This window comes from Chiloscyllium plagiosum, chromosome 42 (genome assembly GCF_004010195.1).
Source record: "Chiloscyllium plagiosum isolate BGI_BamShark_2017 chromosome 42, ASM401019v2, whole genome shotgun sequence".
In the NCBI taxonomy this organism is placed as follows: Eukaryota; Metazoa; Chordata; class Chondrichthyes; order Orectolobiformes; family Hemiscylliidae; genus Chiloscyllium; species Chiloscyllium plagiosum.
The window spans coordinates 10941893-10958532 of NC_057751.1; the positions used below are offsets into that span (position 1 = coordinate 10941893).

General features: G+C 40.5%; 1 protein-coding gene and 1 long non-coding RNA gene across 2 annotated transcripts; one reads left to right on the forward strand and one right to left on the reverse strand.

Annotated features, from left to right (window-relative positions):
* Positions 1 to 42: 42 nt before the first annotated feature.
* On the reverse strand, positions 43 to 7340 carry LOC122543119. Its single transcript, XR_006309918.1, has 2 exons — positions 7255 to 7340; positions 43 to 410 (listed from the first exon to the last, which is right to left on the reverse strand). It is a non-coding gene; the product is annotated as an uncharacterized LOC122543119 (long non-coding RNA).
* Positions 7106 to 12398, forward strand: mrps24 (mitochondrial ribosomal protein S24). The gene is made up of 4 exons (XM_043681449.1): positions 7106 to 7370; positions 9150 to 9218; positions 10562 to 10673; positions 11778 to 12398. The coding sequence occupies exons 1-4, from the start codon at positions 7341 to 7343 to the stop codon at positions 12059 to 12061; spliced, it is 495 nt and encodes a 164-aa protein (XP_043537384.1). The 5' UTR covers positions 7106 to 7340; the 3' UTR covers positions 12062 to 12398.
* Positions 12399 to 16640: the final 4242 nt, after the last annotated feature.

Sequence of the window (16640 nt, forward strand, 5' to 3'; positions counted from 1 at the left end):
CTAAAGTTTGTATGCAGGTACAGTAAGAACTTGACAAGCCAGTGAAATGTTACTGTTTTATTGTGGAGTAATGAACCCCAAAAGTAGGGAGGTTACATTACGTACAGATCTACCATGATGCTGAGTCTTGCCGGACTCCGATCAGCATTTACCATGCTAGTGGTTCTTGCAACAGATCTCAGTCAACATTGTTAACATTGAGCAGAAGGATTTCAGCGAATGTGTTTGCTGGCCATGGAGTGAGATAACTTTGCGATGTTCATGAGATTGCGGAGTTTCTTTCCAGTTTTACATTTGGGTTGGTTCCTTGCTCCCATACAGGCTGAGTTCACTTAGCTTGCAGACCAGAGGTATTGACTTCTGGCCTTGTGGACTTTAGCGGATGTAACATCAATTCCGAGAAAGCTGCCCTGTAACCGCACAAGAATTTATTTTAGACTTCTAGCTTGAACCTGAAGCAAGGTTCTCCAATTTGTTACATTGTGAGACAGGACACCTCAAATCATTAAGCTCCCACATTGGGAAGCATGGACTGGCTCATTTTGGTTATTCACCTGTGGTTGGTCACAGCCAGCAAGGTTAATTTGTAAAGCATCCTTTCCCTCTGGATGCCTTTCTCCCAGATTCAAATGAACTAATGCTTTAAAAGGAGCCACTTCACTAGGCTTTTGAAAAATTATGCTATTAACCACTAAATGTCAGAAGAACCAGTGGTGTAAAAGAATAGAGTCGAAATGACAAATTTCTAAAGACACAGACAAAAAGAAGTCTCTGAATTATTTGTCAAGACCAGATACAATGCTGCTGCTGCCGCCACCATAGTTACATTGGTAGCAGGAGCAAGGCAGATGAGCATCCAAGATAATCAAACTTAGGTTCCTCAAAATTCCTGTGCCTTGATTGCTTTTGACATAGTATACTTAAACTGGCTATTCTTAAAGTTATAGCCCTCACAGCACTACAGTACACACACTCAGTTTTAAACCACATTTTTGATCTCTTCCCAGAGGGAAACAGACATATCTAGGATAAATTACTTCTCTTAAGAAAGTTGGGGGGAGGACACAGATAGGCAGCCCACTTGCTGTTTCTGTTTCTTTGTGAAATCCCCGATTTGTTTGAGGTTTCCCTGAATTTTTAGTTGTGACATTTTTTGCTGCAGACAGGACTTTGCTATTCACTGAATTTTCATGCTGTATTCTTCTTTTGAAACACACACATTTTGGAATAATAACTAAGAAAAAGTCAATAATTTTAGATTCTGATCCATCATAGTAACAACATTCTTCAGAAAATTCATTAATCGTTGAACCCAAGCTGTTGAGCCTAAAAGAAAAATGCTGGAGGAGCAGCTATTAATATTGTTTCTCATTTTTTAGGCAAATATTTAATTTTACCATTGCAACAAAGTGAGCGTGAAGCAGCATTATTCCCCATCTGTTGATTACTTCATTACTGGGTGATGGCCTGTTGAGGGAATTAAATTTCTGTCCATTTTTCTAGATTTTTATCTGAAAGTAGTATTAACTTGATAGCATCATAAATTGATGAGAAACTAGATTTTAGAGCAGAGAAGAAACACATGAAATGGAACACACAATTCTGGGTCAAAGTGAAAATCTTCAAGACGAAGCACTGTGTCTTCTTTGTCATCCAAAGGCAGAGGCTGTTAACAGTAGATCAGAACAGAAATTGCGAATCCAGTGACCCTTCAGCACCGGTATTCGTTCTTAAGAATGACTGGACTTGAAACATTTATTTTCTCACCAAAGATGCTGCCAGACCTCCTGAATTGCTCCAGTAATTTCTGTTTTTGCTTGTTGCTTTCAAGCCGCCAGCCTCCTTAGTTCTTTGCTTTTTTGGTCATAACAGTAGTCCTGGGTACAAATCTTAGCCTTGTTGAACACAGAAGAAGGGGCATTTTGACTTGAACTCAGAATTCCAAAGTGTGAGCTTGTGAAAGTATCAGATGAAGAACTGACTTTGACATGAATTCCTAGGGTTATGATACCAATTTACAATTTCAGTATATAAGTATTTGTGAAATGCCTTCCCTTTCAGGCATGTGTCTGGTGGCCATGTGGTTGGAGAGTTGGGATGAGATTTGAAAGGTCCTGGGTTCAAGTCCTAGGTAGACCCTTAGAGGTAGTCTGAAATAGGAAAGGCTAGCTTAATTAATTTAATTCGGGTTAGTGAACTTAGTGCTGAGTAAAATCAAGTTCAAACTCAATAACTGCAGGGAGTGCCACCAGATACTGCCGCGTTTTGCTTCCAAAAGGTTTTACCAAAATTGCATTTTGTTGCAAATGTGGGATTTGAACACAAGCTGAGTGTGCTTTAGAACCAAGACACTACCACTGTGCCACGAAAGCTCTCACATTAACCACCTTTTGGGACTTATACTTAACACCTGAATAGCACAGATAGTCCAGCAGAAAAGTAAGATTAACTAATCAACAACCCAATGAAGTAGGCTTCCTTGTCTGAGAACAAAGCACTCCTCCTACTTCAAAAATTGCATTCGCTTAGTGATCAAGCAGATGTATTTATTTTAATCAATGAATTATACTAATTGAGTTCATGTGGTGAACATTCAAGAGCTTTCCTGGAACAGAGACATTCTTCATCAGCTCAGTTTACGTACATACATTTCAAATGGTAACATGATTGGTAAAGTATACCTGTCTGATTTGGAGAACAGCTGAAAGAACAGAGCAGGAGTGAGTAATTCAGTACTATCATGCTAACTTCCATTTGCTGCCAATTTTCCTCATAGACTAATTTTTTATAAGTAATAGATTATGTTCTCCTCAAATTTATTCAGTGTCCTGACAGCCCGTGCCCTCTTGGTTAGTGAATGCCACAGAAATGTGACCCTTTCAGAGAATGAATTATTTTTCCTCTGTTTTCAACCCTTTATCCTAAAACTTTTCAACTGCTTGTTCTCGATTACCCAAGATGAGGTAACATCTATTGTGTCTACTTGGTCCATTGCCTTTCACATCATGTCAATTAGATCTCCTCTCAAGCTTCTCAATACTGGACAGTGTAGGCCTCAAGTACTCAATCTCTCCTCAGAGGAGATGTAAATTCCAAGGAGAACGTGTCCACACCATATTTTTTTATTTTACATGCACACTGCCCATTTAGGAATTTCTCATGCTTTGAGAATCACATTGCCACTCATTAGCTGTGTAATTTCTTGTGATAGTCTCATTCATTTTCATCATGCGGTGCATATCACGTCAAGACAGCCACTGGAAATCCCCTAAGGAAGTAAAGGCAAAATGATGGAGTTGCTCAAGTTGTAAAATTAAGAATTGAATATACTGGAGAAACTCAGCAGCTCTGGCAATATCTGTGGAAAGAGATGGTATGATGCTAGTGTGGATCTCGTCCATGGAGGTTAAAAATCACAACACCTCATTTTGGACCAACAGGTTTATTTGGAAGCACTAGCTTTTGGAACGCTGCTCCTTCTTCAGGTGGTTGTGAAATATAAGGTCGCAAGACACAGAGTTTATAGCCAAAGTTTACAGTGTGATCTAACTGAAATTATATTGATATTACATTGAAAAATTATGTTTTGTTTGTTAAGTCTCTCATCTTTTAGAATTACCATGTTGGTTTCAGTTCTTTCATATGTAAATCCCAGAACTTTTTTTTTAAAATATTAAATTCTCAAGTGAACTTTAACAATAGGTGCCACATCAGCTCAGAAAATGCTTTCAAGGTGTGAGGTGCCCATGCCCCAATGTTCACTGATTCTATTTCTAAAGAAAGGATTTACAGACTCTTACATGGTTTCATGCAGTTTTTGAGCAAATTAAAATGCAATTCTGCAAGTATTTGCATGTGTATGTGTGTGTGTGTGTGTGTGTGAGAGAGAGAGAGAGAGAGAGGGGGTGGGGATGGGTGTGAGTGTCTGTGAGTGTAAAGGGATCTAAGTCTTTGTGAGGGTGCACATCTGGGTGCGAGTGTGGGGTGCGTGTATGTGTGTATGGGTCTGTCAGAGTGTACGCGTGTGTGTATATAGTGCAATGGTATGACATGAACCCAATGTCCTGCTTGAGGCCATTCCCATGGGTACTGAACTTGGCTATTAGCCTCTACTCGGCCACTCTGCGTCATTACACAGACACATAACTTTGTGAGATGAATTTGTACTTGCAGAATTATATTTACTTTGCTCAAAGACCGCATGAATCTCGTTAAGATTCTGTAATTCCCTTTATTAGAAATAGAATCATTGGGGCACTGAAAGACAGACTTTAAGCTCACACCTTCCCGAAAGCAAGTGCTTCCAAATAAACCTGTTGGACTATAATCTGGTGTTGCGTGATTTTTAAACTTTGTTCACCAGCACCTTCAAATCATGACATACAAGGAAAAATCAGTTCAGTTTGATCAAGTTAAAATCTAAAAGATTTTCTTGTGAAATGCATCGTACAAAACAACCAAATATCATTGGTCTTTATAGCCAGCTTAACATTTCATTTAGAGGAGCAGCTTGGGAAAAATGAATTCTAATTGACAAGTTTAAGATTTATGAGGAACAAGTGAACAGACAGACCACAGTTCAGAGCAGTGTTTGCTGTGTGGATTACTAATGGTATCATATTTACTCCAGGAAAGTTTGGTAATCGCAGTGATAATTCTCAAGACAACAGCTCATCACAGCAAAATGACTGAAATGAGCAGAGGGGGCGGATAAAAACCAACAAGTTATCACTATGGGACAGGCAAGGCCAATGGATGAAAAGTTGAGATTACGCTAAACAACCAACAGCCGATCCTGACGAGGAATATCCCATAAATAAATTAACTGAGAAAGTCTGTGCCGAAGTTCTTCCAAACTTGGTTTTATCTCACCTACCCCATAATCCCACAAATCAGAGGTCAACAAGAAATAAGGTACATATCCACAGGTTTCACAAGGAAAGACTACATATATGTGGGAAGTATTCAAGAAGGACATGAGATGCAGATCTAATGGGACACTCAGGGACGACGAGAAATATATACACAGGATATAATTTAAAACTCTATAATTTTCAGTCTCTAAATCTGACAAAGTAGTAAATCATATTCAGATTTGTAGAACAAGATATAGAAGTATGTTTTCTGGCACACCCCAGAAATCTGTATTTATTATTTGCTTCCAACATCCACATTAGGAAAAGGAATCACGGCTGATCATCCAACTGTTTCTGCTTTTTCCAAGAACCATTTGATCCCTTTAATCCGAAGAACAATATCTAACTCCTTTCGTCTCAACCATGTTGTCTGTAGCAGAAAAGTCATCACTTTCTGTGTGAAGACATTTTTCCAACTCTCAGTCTTAAATGATTGTTAGACAGTGACCCGTGGTTCTGGACTGCCCAGTTATTGGAAACATCCCTCTTGCATTTAGAATTTTGTTCGTCTCTGAGATGTCTGCTCCTTCCCGTACACAACCCCTCCCCCGCAACTTTTTCTAAACTTCAGCCAATATAGTCCTAACTAATTTAGTGTCTCTCCGAAAATGTTTGTCCTGCCATCCAAGGGATCATTCTGGTAAACTTTATTGCCTCCTTACATAGCCAGAACATCCGTCCTCAGATAAGGAAACCAAAACTGCTCACAATACTCAAAGATGTGGTCTTACCAAGGACCTGTAAATTGGGGTGCAAATTCCAAAGCTGGTGACCCTTCTGGCCTCTATTGCAAGTGAGAAAGCCCTCATTTTAAATCAGAGTTGCAATTCAAGATTCTGCTGAAATTCTCCTCTCAGCACTTGACCAGTGAAGCACCCCTCAGAATCTGAGATGTTTCAATGAAATCATCTTTAAATGGTCTAAACTGCACTGAATTTCAGTCCTGAGCTGAAAATGTGTTGCTGAAAAAGCGCAGCAGGTCAGGCAGCTTCCAAGGAACAGGAGAATCGATGTTTCGGGCCTGAAGAAGGGCTTATGCCCGAAACGTCGATTCTCCTATTCCTTGGATGCTGCCTGACCTGCTGCACTTTTCCAGCAACACATTTTCAGCTCTGATCTCCAGCATCTGCAGTCCTCACTTTCTCCCTGAATTTCAGTCCAACAACTTCAACATTCCTCATAAGAAAACCTACCAAAGCCTTCCCGAAACTGCTTCCAATGCGACTACTGTATATCTCTCCTAAAAGAGTCAAAGAATGTGGTGCTGGAAAATCACAGCCTGTCAGGCAGCACCTCAGGCACAGGAGAATCGACATTTTGAGCACAAGCCCTTCATCAGGAATGAGGGATGGCCCAAGGGGGCTGAGAGATAAATGGAAGGTGAATGGGACTGGTGGGAAGCTCGCTGAGAATGCGATAGGTAGATGAAGATGGGGTGAAGGTAATAGGCAAGCACAGGGTATCCAGATGGATGAGGTGTGTTGGATGGGAGAAGGGGTCCTCCAAGGGTGGGTAGGAGTCCGGATAGAAAAATCACAGAAGCCAAGGAAGAAAAGTTCAATGTTGCAACAGGACATCTACCAACGTCTATGCTTTTCCAGCACCACACTTTTTGACTCTCATCTGGTACTCACTTTCTCCTATCTCTCCTAAAAGTAGAGAGACCAAAACTGTACACCATTCTCTAGATGTGGCGTCTTTACAGTTACAGCAAAGTTTCTCTCTACTTTTAACCATCAACATCTTCGTTCTGAAGGACATTTCATCCGCTTTATTCCCAGGTGGACCTTGAGCTACTCTCTTCCTTCTAATACACATGTACAAACTGTTGTGTCTATTTCTCTCACCCGACTGCCTTGCTCCCAATATCCCGACCGAGCACTGTTTTCGCCGCTTCCACCTGCAACTTTGACAGAGTCACGGAACTTTAACGGCGCAGCAGTCGTCCATTCTGCCCATCATGCCTGGTCTAGCCCCCGCGGCCAAACCAGTCACGCAAACTTCCTTTTGTGGGATTAGGGCGGGCGACTGGTGGTAAGAAGATGTGAAAATCAAGCGACTGGCTGATTTTCGGAGCAAGTGTTGCTCCATGCACCAAATTGGGAGATAGAACCGAACACAACACGTTCCACCATCTCCTCCTCCTGCTGGCCGTTACAGGCCACCACAGCGCCTGCGCACTACTCACGCGCCATTCGCCGCGCGCAGCGACCGTTAACGACATCGCCGCGTTGTCGCCGAAGCTCTGCTGCGCGTTGGGCTTGTTTCATTCTCTGTAATTTTTTTTTTAAAAAAACAGTAAATCGTTGATATATCTGTGTGCGCGCGTAATCTGAACCTGCAAAACGGAGAGGCCACGGCGACAGTCTCGTCGCTGAGCTGTCTCGTTCATCTCGGCGCCCCATCATCCTCTGCGAATGCAACATGGCGGCGCTGGTGTGCAGGAAGCTGTCGGTAAAACAAAACACAAATACTTTCCTCTGTTTCTGCTTGTGCGTTTCACCGCTGTTCTCACCGGGCGAGAGAATTCGCGGGTGATGGTCACTCGTCCAGATCCCTGCCGCGTTGTTGATGAAATTGAATCAGTTAGCAAGGAATCTGGACTGCCCTGTTGTTAACGACTTGCAGTATTGGCACAGACCGCCTTACAGATAGTGAAGAGCATAATATTAGTCAAGAATACTGGTGGGCGAGGTGAGTGGCTGATACTACGGCAGATGGAGTTCAATGCAAGCAAATTTGACGTACTCCATTAGGGATCAAAAAAGTACTTTGCACATAGCTTACAGGGGAAAGATCCAGAGTTCTAGCTTCGGTTCAAAGTCCAGTGATTCCCGGGCTGGAGTGTTGAGGTGCATAGATCATTACAATTTCACTAACATATAGGAAATAATCAAAGTAACTCATTAGAATGCTGCCCTTTGTGTCTGGACAACTGGAATACAAAGAAGCCGAAGTTATGGTGGTTAGCCCACACTAGGAATAGATCTGGGCATCACATTTCAGCGAGTATAGTTAAGGGAGAACAGCATAGGTTCACAATGATACCTGACTTCAAGGGTTATGTTATGAGGGATTACACAAATTTATTATCTCTTGTATTTATAAATTAAGGAGTGATATGATCTAAATCTTCAACATATTAGCAGGGAAAGAGGGGATAGCTAAAGATTGTCTGATCTCCAAACAGTGGAAATAGACTTTCAGGAGAGATGTTAGGAAGCACTTGTACACAGAACAGATGATATAGTTTTGGGACTCTGTTCCAGAAGTGGCGTGGATGCTCGACCAGTTAACTTTACTTGTAAATTTATATTTCCTAACCTTAAATCTAAGCCAAATAAAGTATTGTTCATATACAAATGTTATGGCTGCGAGAGTAGGGCAGAAGCTGGGAATCATGCAGTGAGTCACTCATTTCCTGACCCCCACAGCCTACCCCTCATCGACAAGGCACAAATCAGGAGAACGATGGAATACACCCCAATTGCCTGATGGGTGCAGTTGCAACCTCATAGCCGGATTATTTGACACCATATGCATTCCCTTCATCACCAATACACAGTTGCAACAATATGTACCACCTCCAAGATATACTGCAACAACTCACCCAAGACTCCTTCAACAGCATCTTTCAAACCTGCAACCTTATTGCAGCCTGCAAGTAGCTTTCCACATCACACCCCAACGTTGACGCGAAGACATAACAGTAGAAATTAGGCAATTCAGCCCATTGAGTCTGCTCCACCTTCAATCATGGCTGATAAGTTTCTCAACCCCTTTCTCCCCGTAACCTTTGATCTGCTTGATACTCAAGCACCTATCTCAGTCTTAAATATACTCAATGACCTGGCCTCCGCAGCCTTCTATAGCAATGAATTCCATAGATGCACCATTCTGACTGAAGATGTTTCTCCTTATCTCCATTCTAAAAGGTCTTCCCTTCACTCTAAGGCTGTGACCTCCGGTCCTTGTCTCTCATACCAATGGAAACATCTTCCCAACTCTGTCCAGGCCATTCTGTATTTCAGATTTCCAGCATTTGCTGTATTTTGCTTTAATTTATCAAAGAGATGAACCTGCAAAGTGATATTGTTTATTTCAACTATTGAGTGTTAAGGAACACAAGCTTCAATAAATCTTACTGAAGACAAAAATGCTTTATTTACTTGTATTTAATTGCATATGCAGTTTTTTTTAAAAAGTGATTCACATTTGAAAATTGCATTTCAGGTTTTGTCATCTTGGCAATGTGAGGCTGCATGGAGAAGGGCTATTCACACAACAACATCATGCTTCAAGGTAAAAGGATTACATCGGTAATAATCTGATTATTGGCATCTGGTGAATTCTGAACAGGCAGATGAAGATAATTATCAGGAATTATACTGAATCATTGGCTGACCTGAAGTAATCTTGATGAACCTATAACTGGTGAAACCTATTACCAAGCAATATTGGGACAATGATGGGGCTGGGGACTGGTGGGGAAACAGAGGGGGAGTTGACCAGAGATTGTAGATTTAAAATACTTCACAGTGGGCAGCTATGTGGCTTACAGCTTGCAAGGGCTGGTGTTCCCATGTACCTGCTGTCTATGTCTTTCCCAGTGATAGGGATGGTGGTTTACAATGGCTGTTTTCAAGGAATATTGCAGTTAAGATTAGGGAGGAAATAAACAGTAGAAGCCACAATCAAATCAACCATGACCTTAATGAACAGAGCAGCAGACTGAACAAACCCAGTGGCCAAATCCTGCTCTGAATTCCTCAGTTTATCTGATACTACTGTCACTGCATTGGGGGTGCACCTTTCAAATTTTGGGGATATGATGCAGACAATCTAACTATTTTGTGTTCAGATTTTGAGAGAGTTATGAAATGTTATGACACGGTATGACACGGTATAAACCAGCAACACAAAAAAGATTAGTCCTGTGCAGTCATCTGTGAAAATTCAGGAGGTCAAGAACTATTTAAAGTAAAACTTAACCACTTCATTTCTTAAAGTATAACAGAGAATCTGCAACTAAAAACTATCTGCAACTCCTTCCTTTCACCTATCTTTTACCTTCCCGTCTATAATACCAATCCGATAATCGGTGGGGGGGGGTGTTAAGATTTATCAGAAATTCAAGTTTTCAAAACCAGCCATCTGTCAAATTTTGTATTTGGATCTTCCTGTGTCGTCTTTTCTTCTTCTTGGGGATTTCTGCTTCATTGATTATTGATTGATATTGGTACCTTTAAGAGAGCTATTCTCCGAGCAGACTGAAGATGTCGTTGGCTTGGTAGTTCTCCTCCAACTGTTCAATTTTCCCCAGTCTTATACCATTGTATCATTGGCTTTTCAGATTGTTAATTACAAAATTCAAACTTCATTGGAGTTTGGTATTTTCCGGGGTGTAATTTAAACTGATTGGCTTAATTCGAATTTGTTTTGTTGTCTCCAGGCAACCAGTTAATAGAGTTGTTTGACCAGATGTTACATTATATCTTTCAAGAACACTTGGTGCTGTTAGGTAGTTCTGCTAGCTTTTAACTCTGTTAAAGGTACAGTGCACCCACATCTTCACAACAGAAAGGATGGATTAAAAGAAGCTCAGTTTACAAGGAACAAGCGCTAAAGATTACTGCTTTTCCTAGAATCGAGCAGCTCGTGTTCGTGTTGGAAAGGGTGATAAACCAGTTACTTATGAGGAGGCACATCCACCTCACTTCATTGCTCACAGAAAAGGCTGGCTGTCCCAACACACCAGTAAGTGACTCCTAATTTAATTTTTTTTTTGGATACAGTATTGTGTTCTGAGCCTGGCTAGTTAAATATAAAATGCCCCCCAGAATTATGTACAAGGAGCAGTATAGTTCACTAAAATGTGGTTGTATGGTGACGCTGTGAGAGGCATTAAACTTGCTCTCTGATTACATATAAATTTGGAGCAGAAGGAGGCCATTAAGTCCCTCCTGTTGGCTTTGCCATTGAATAAAATCATGGTTGATCTGATAGTGTCCTCAATTCCACATTTGGTCTTACTCTCCATCATCTTGGATTCCCTTGTTACTAAACAGTCTGTTTCTCTCTGCTTTAAAAATTATGACCCTACCTTCACCATTCCCTCAGCAGAGACTTGCACAGACTCTCAAACTTCAGACAGCAAAATCTCCTCCACTCTGTCTCTGACGTTAAAAAAGGTCACTTTTAAAATGTGCTCTGTAGTTCTGGTTTCTCTCATAACAGGAACACAGTCATTTCAACATCCATTTTGTCAAGTCCTCTCAGGATCTTCTTTGTTTCTCTTTGTCTCACTAAGATTGGAGTTTAGAAAATGTGTACAGGTACATCCTGTCCAACCTTTCCTTCAAAGAAATCTATCATCCCAGGTAGCAGTGAAGTGAACTATGTCTGAACTGCTTCTACCGAGTTATATCCTAATAATGAAACCACAATTGCGCATGTTCTTGCAGATGTAGGAACACGTATATCCCAAATACAATACAATGTAGCCAAGCGACTGTACTTCAACATTCTATGTTTTGCAGAGTTACTTTAACACAGCAACCTACTTGAGAATCTATGCATGATGATATTAATAGTTATTATTAATATCAATTTAATAATGAACAAGGTTATACTTAAGTGTTATTTAATCTGCTTCAAATGTTCTGTTTTCAATATGTTCTACAATCTGCAGTTAATAAACAATCATTAACTTTTCACACTGTTGGTTCTGGTCAGACTTGCCTGAGAGTGGTGCTGTTGAGCACAATGTAGTCCTATTTGTAAGAACTGGCATTAGGTTTCTGGTACTTAAGGACTGCCAGTGCAGTTAGAACGATAAAAAATATCTTGCTCTTGATTCAGGCAATCTGGATGGTGAAGAAGGAGCTGCAGACCGTACAATTGAGGATGTTTTCATCCGCAAGTTTATTTATGGAACCTTTCACGGCTGTCTCGCCAATGACGTGGTTGTGAAGAGGAGAGCAAACATGATTGTCGTCTGCGCCATCTTCATTCAGAAATTGCCACCTCAAAAGTTCTATTTCCTGATCGGCTACACAGAGACTCTCCTCTCAAACTTGTATAAATGTCCTGTCAAAATGGAAGTGCAGACAGTGGATAAAAAGATTGTATATAAATACATATAACTGAATGCACAAAAAAAATGACCAAAAAGCACAAGCTTTTGTTATTGACTGAGTATTGTAACCTGTTTTTTTTTCAATTTGCAAAGATTTCTGCTTGACTTGATATTTGGGGTACCAGATGGAAAGTGCAGCAGTCATTTACGTGGGGTATGGAGGTTTTTGTTTTGATTAAGTTTGTCCCTTCAGCCATGTTGGCAGAAATTATTCGATGTGTCTGGATGCAAACTGTGAACTTTGTCAATGCAATACTAAGGCCAGTGATCCTTGTACCCAAACTTGTGACAAAAGAGACAACAGAACTTAAAAGCCAATTCAATAAATTGCTGAACACTGCTAATCATCTCTGGCTGCATTTATTCATTGGATTCACTCTGTCCTGAGGAAATCAGGAAATATTGGTGGACCGATTTGGATGTGCCACCTTCGTTCACTATTCATTGAGAAATAGTTATGTTGGCCTTTGAGTGAGGGAAAGAAATGTTGAGAACAGTGTCCCACTATGACTGGTCGTTAAGTAATAATGGTGAATAACAGGTTGTTTCATTCTGTGGACAGAGATAGAACTCTTAACATTAGCAGTATTTTCCATTTGGCAGCACCAAAATGTCACAAATAGCCCCAGGCATACAGTCACATCAGTAAAATCATGTCCCAGAGTGATCTGACATTCTTAAAATTCCTGCATGGATCTTTTCCTGTGAATAAACAGCTTACTGTCAGATTCTGGTACTGCATTCACATGACTATAATCGACCCAGCAGGTAGCAATTATTAAATATTTTAATCATGGGCTGCAAATAGAAGGGAAATGTTATGAAGGACATTTTTCCACCACAATTTTGAAGGGTTAGTGCAATATGCTGCCTTCTTTTTGCCTTCATTCCAATGGTCAACAGCAAATCTGCATTTTATTATTGTAGTGTTTTGAGATTTTCTTTACTAATTTTCCACAACTCTGAAGCCAGTATACTTCTATGGTTAAGATAATTTAAAAACACAGCTGTTCTGAAGACAGTTTGCGGTCCAGTCATGGATTAGACTCGTCAGTCAAATTCTATTGTTTATTTCTATCCTTTTTACAGTAAATCCTCTGCTAATTTTTAAATCAGTTCCACACTCAAATTTAATCATTCCTGAGGGCTTTTAGGAACCAACCCTCGCAGCTGGAGAGGACTGACTGCTAGTTTACAGTACGAGTAAATGGCAAGACTTACATTCATTAGCATATCCCTCATCTCTTTCGCTAGTGGTAGCCAGTTTCTTGGGGAGATTTGAATGGAGTTCCAGAGTTTTGATCTCATAATAGGGAAGGAAGAGCAATATTGTTCTTTTGACTTGGAAGGGAGCTTATGGTTGATTGCTTTTCCAAGTGCCACGTCAAAGACAGAGGTTGGACAGTGCTGTCCTTATGCATCGTTGATTAAGAGAACGTTGATGGTGATGACTGGGGTGTCAATAAGCGGGTTGCTTTGACCTGAATGGTGTCAAGTTTCTCAATTTCTGTTGGATCACATTCATCCAGGCAACAGTGAGTATTCCAGCACTGTCCTTATTGGTGCCTTGTCAATGATGGACAGACTTTGGAATGCAAGGAAATTAGTCACTTGCAACAAAATGCCCAGCATTGGACTGGCTGTTGTAACTAACATATTTATAAGATGGTGGGGGATTCAGTGATAGTGATGCCATTCAATCTCAAGTCAACAAGGTTCACCTTATTCATGTCTCAGGTAGTCATTGCCTGGTTCTCGTGTGGAATGCATATAATTTGTTACATACCAGCCCAAATCTGAATTATGTCCAAGACTGCTTCAGACTGCTTCATCAACTGAGGAGTTACAAATGGTGCTCAGCATTGTGAAATCATAAGAGAACAGCTCCACTTCTTGGAAGGATATTCATTGATGAAGCAGCTAAAGAAAGACAGAGTCGTAGAGATACACAGCACAGAAATAGACCCTTCGGTCCAACTGTCCCTGGTTGATCTAAGACCCATGAGGTTCATTAACTTGTCTAAGGGAACCAAATCTGCTGTCCTTACCTCATCTGAACTACATGTGACTCCAGATCAATAGCAATGTGATCAACTCTTAAGTGTCCTCTGAAATGTAGCAAGCCACTCAGTGCAAAGATAGTTAAAGCGTTGCTTGCATTTATATTACAGCTTATAACAGAACAACAGACTATTCAGCCCAACAGGTTAACAAATGAGGCTTATTCTTCATTTGAGCCTGCTCCTTCACTCAAATCAGCTCGCATCAACTTGTGAGCCTCCTATCTCCCTCATGCCTTTGACCCAGGTTCACCTTGAATGCAGCTGTACTATTCAACTCAACTTGTGTTTACCAGCTTCCTGGGCTCTGTCAGGTTGCTGCAATAAAGAAATCTTTTAAAGTATTACAAAGCCCCATATATTTCTTAAGGGAAGAAGAAGCATATACTTACAAGGTTCACTTCCCCAGCTGTTCTTCAAAGAAAAATCCATTTGATTGGACTTGTAAACCAAATCCATGTCTATTTGCATTCCACCTTTGGAATCCACAGTTGAGTCTTAGTCTCGGAGGCTTCCTGAAGAAGGGCTCATGCCCGAAACGTCGATTCTCCTGCTCCTTGGATGCTGCCTGACCTGCTGCGCTTTTCCAGCAACACATTTTCATCTCTGAGGCTTCAGAAGAGAAAGTAAATCTGGTAGTTCTTCAATACACTCAAACTTCTTTCCCACAGTAAGGATTGATAGAAAAAAATGAAATGAAAGGAAAAATCTTGATAACTCTAATTTGCTACTTCATTATTGGCACAGTGCCCTGTAATTTTCAAAGGACTGAAGTGCATACAGAGGATTAGTGATTAACTTTGCCCAACAATGCCTGGCGACAGCATATCACCACCGTTGGTGGTATTTTGAAGGTGGTGGAGGGCTCTATCCTTCAACTAATGCTGTTTTTCTGCTAGATGGTTTTACCAAAATGGCATTGATACGATACCAACCAGCGAAGTGGCTGGAAAGAGTACAGTATGAGATTACATTGTACATTAGATAGTCTGAGCATTGACTACCTTTGTTATCTTGTCCCACCCTCCTTTCGTTATACCACTCAGGCCAGCTCAGAGTTTTCCAGAACGTTCAATAGGGAATAATTCTGGATGTTTGATGCACCAAAGAGTACAGCAAGGACAGGCAGGTTAGTGGATTAGCCAAACAAAAAAAAAAACTGCCTTGCCATGTTCAGGGATGTGAAGGCTTGGTGGATCAATCATTGCATAAACCCATGTAGGGTTGAGGTTGGTGATGGTTGGGGTCTTGGGTCTTGTGGAGGGGGGAGGGGGCATGCAGAGTCCTGTTCTCAGCGTCAAAGCAGATTTGATGGGTTGAATTGACTCCTGCTAAGGATTTTATGAAAAATAGCACTTTCACTCATCTCTTGGGGTTTCTACCAACTCACTTGAATGGTTCTGTCAAATTTTCTTCTGTTATTCATTACCGTCCACAGTCAAGTCCAAACATTATATCTATTGTATAATTTCCATAAGATTCATCTTAATTAGTTCTGTCCCTTCGTCTGTGCTGTCTGCTGCTATCTTGCATAAACTCCAAGGTGAAGTAAACAGCACATTAAAACCTTGACAAAGTTCAATTTGCACTTACCTGCATTGGTTCTCCATCTCGACAAATCACCCTCCAGCCCAAGACTCTGCCCTTAATGTTCCTTTTCTCCAGGATCTCTGGAGGATCCAGTGCATCTCTGACTCTCTCTGCAGCCACTTCAGTCCTATATTTTGGAGATCACTCTCAAGATTTCTTGAAATTTAATCCATCCAGCTTTCAGTCATCCTTAACCTATCTGGTTCAGCCTCAGTATTGTTCATAAAATACATCTGGATTTTTGATCAACATATAAAGCACATTTTGCCAGAGTAAAAGTTATGCCTCTATTAAACAAGCGTAGAAATCAGAACCTCCATTTAAACACTGAGATTGTTTATTGAAATTAATGTCAAGCAAGTCTGTATATTTCCCTTTCAGATCAATGGAATGTCATTACAAATCTTCAGAATGAACCTTTCATGAAAGCAAATCATGGCAAACTTCCAACTGTAACCTGAAATAAAATTTTCTTTAAGAAAAAGAGCCATCTCAGTGACTGATCATATACAAAAAAAGATTCAAACAATCCTACATTCAAACACATAGAATACAGTCACAGGCTAGATTACAAGCAGTCCAATTAGTGAGGAGAGGGCAATGTCCATGTACATTCAGTAAAGCTCCAAGTTTTCACATACTGTGCAATTACATGTGGAAATTACAAGGTTTAAGAGCAGCAGTCTTCAAACTCTGAACAACAACAAAACATCTTTGCAACAGTACACCCCAAGTGGTTCAATAAGGGAAATTAGTGTTAGTGTGTTCGGTCAGCATTCTGAATCTCCCAAGTCCTGTCTTTTCTTCTAAAGCAGGTAGATTTTCTCAAAAAAAAACATGCTCATTTATAACAAGCTGTACAAATGCCATCTTTTAAATAAATTGGAAATACAAAAAGAATCTGTTTTTGATTGCTATGCAACTTCATCCTATTGT

Bases quoted from the DNA above. Each gene is read 5' to 3' on its own strand.
- mrps24 (XM_043681449.1), top strand. From the start codon at position 7,341: ATGGCGGCGCTGGTGTGCAGGAAGCTGTCG. The intron at 9,219-10,561 runs GTAAAAGGATTA...TGCTTTTCCTAG, and splicing joins CAACAACATCATGCTTCAAG to AATCGAGCAGCTCGTGTTCG. The intron at 10,674-11,777 runs GTAAGTGACTCC...CTCTTGATTCAG, and splicing joins CTGGCTGTCCCAACACACCA to GCAATCTGGATGGTGAAGAA.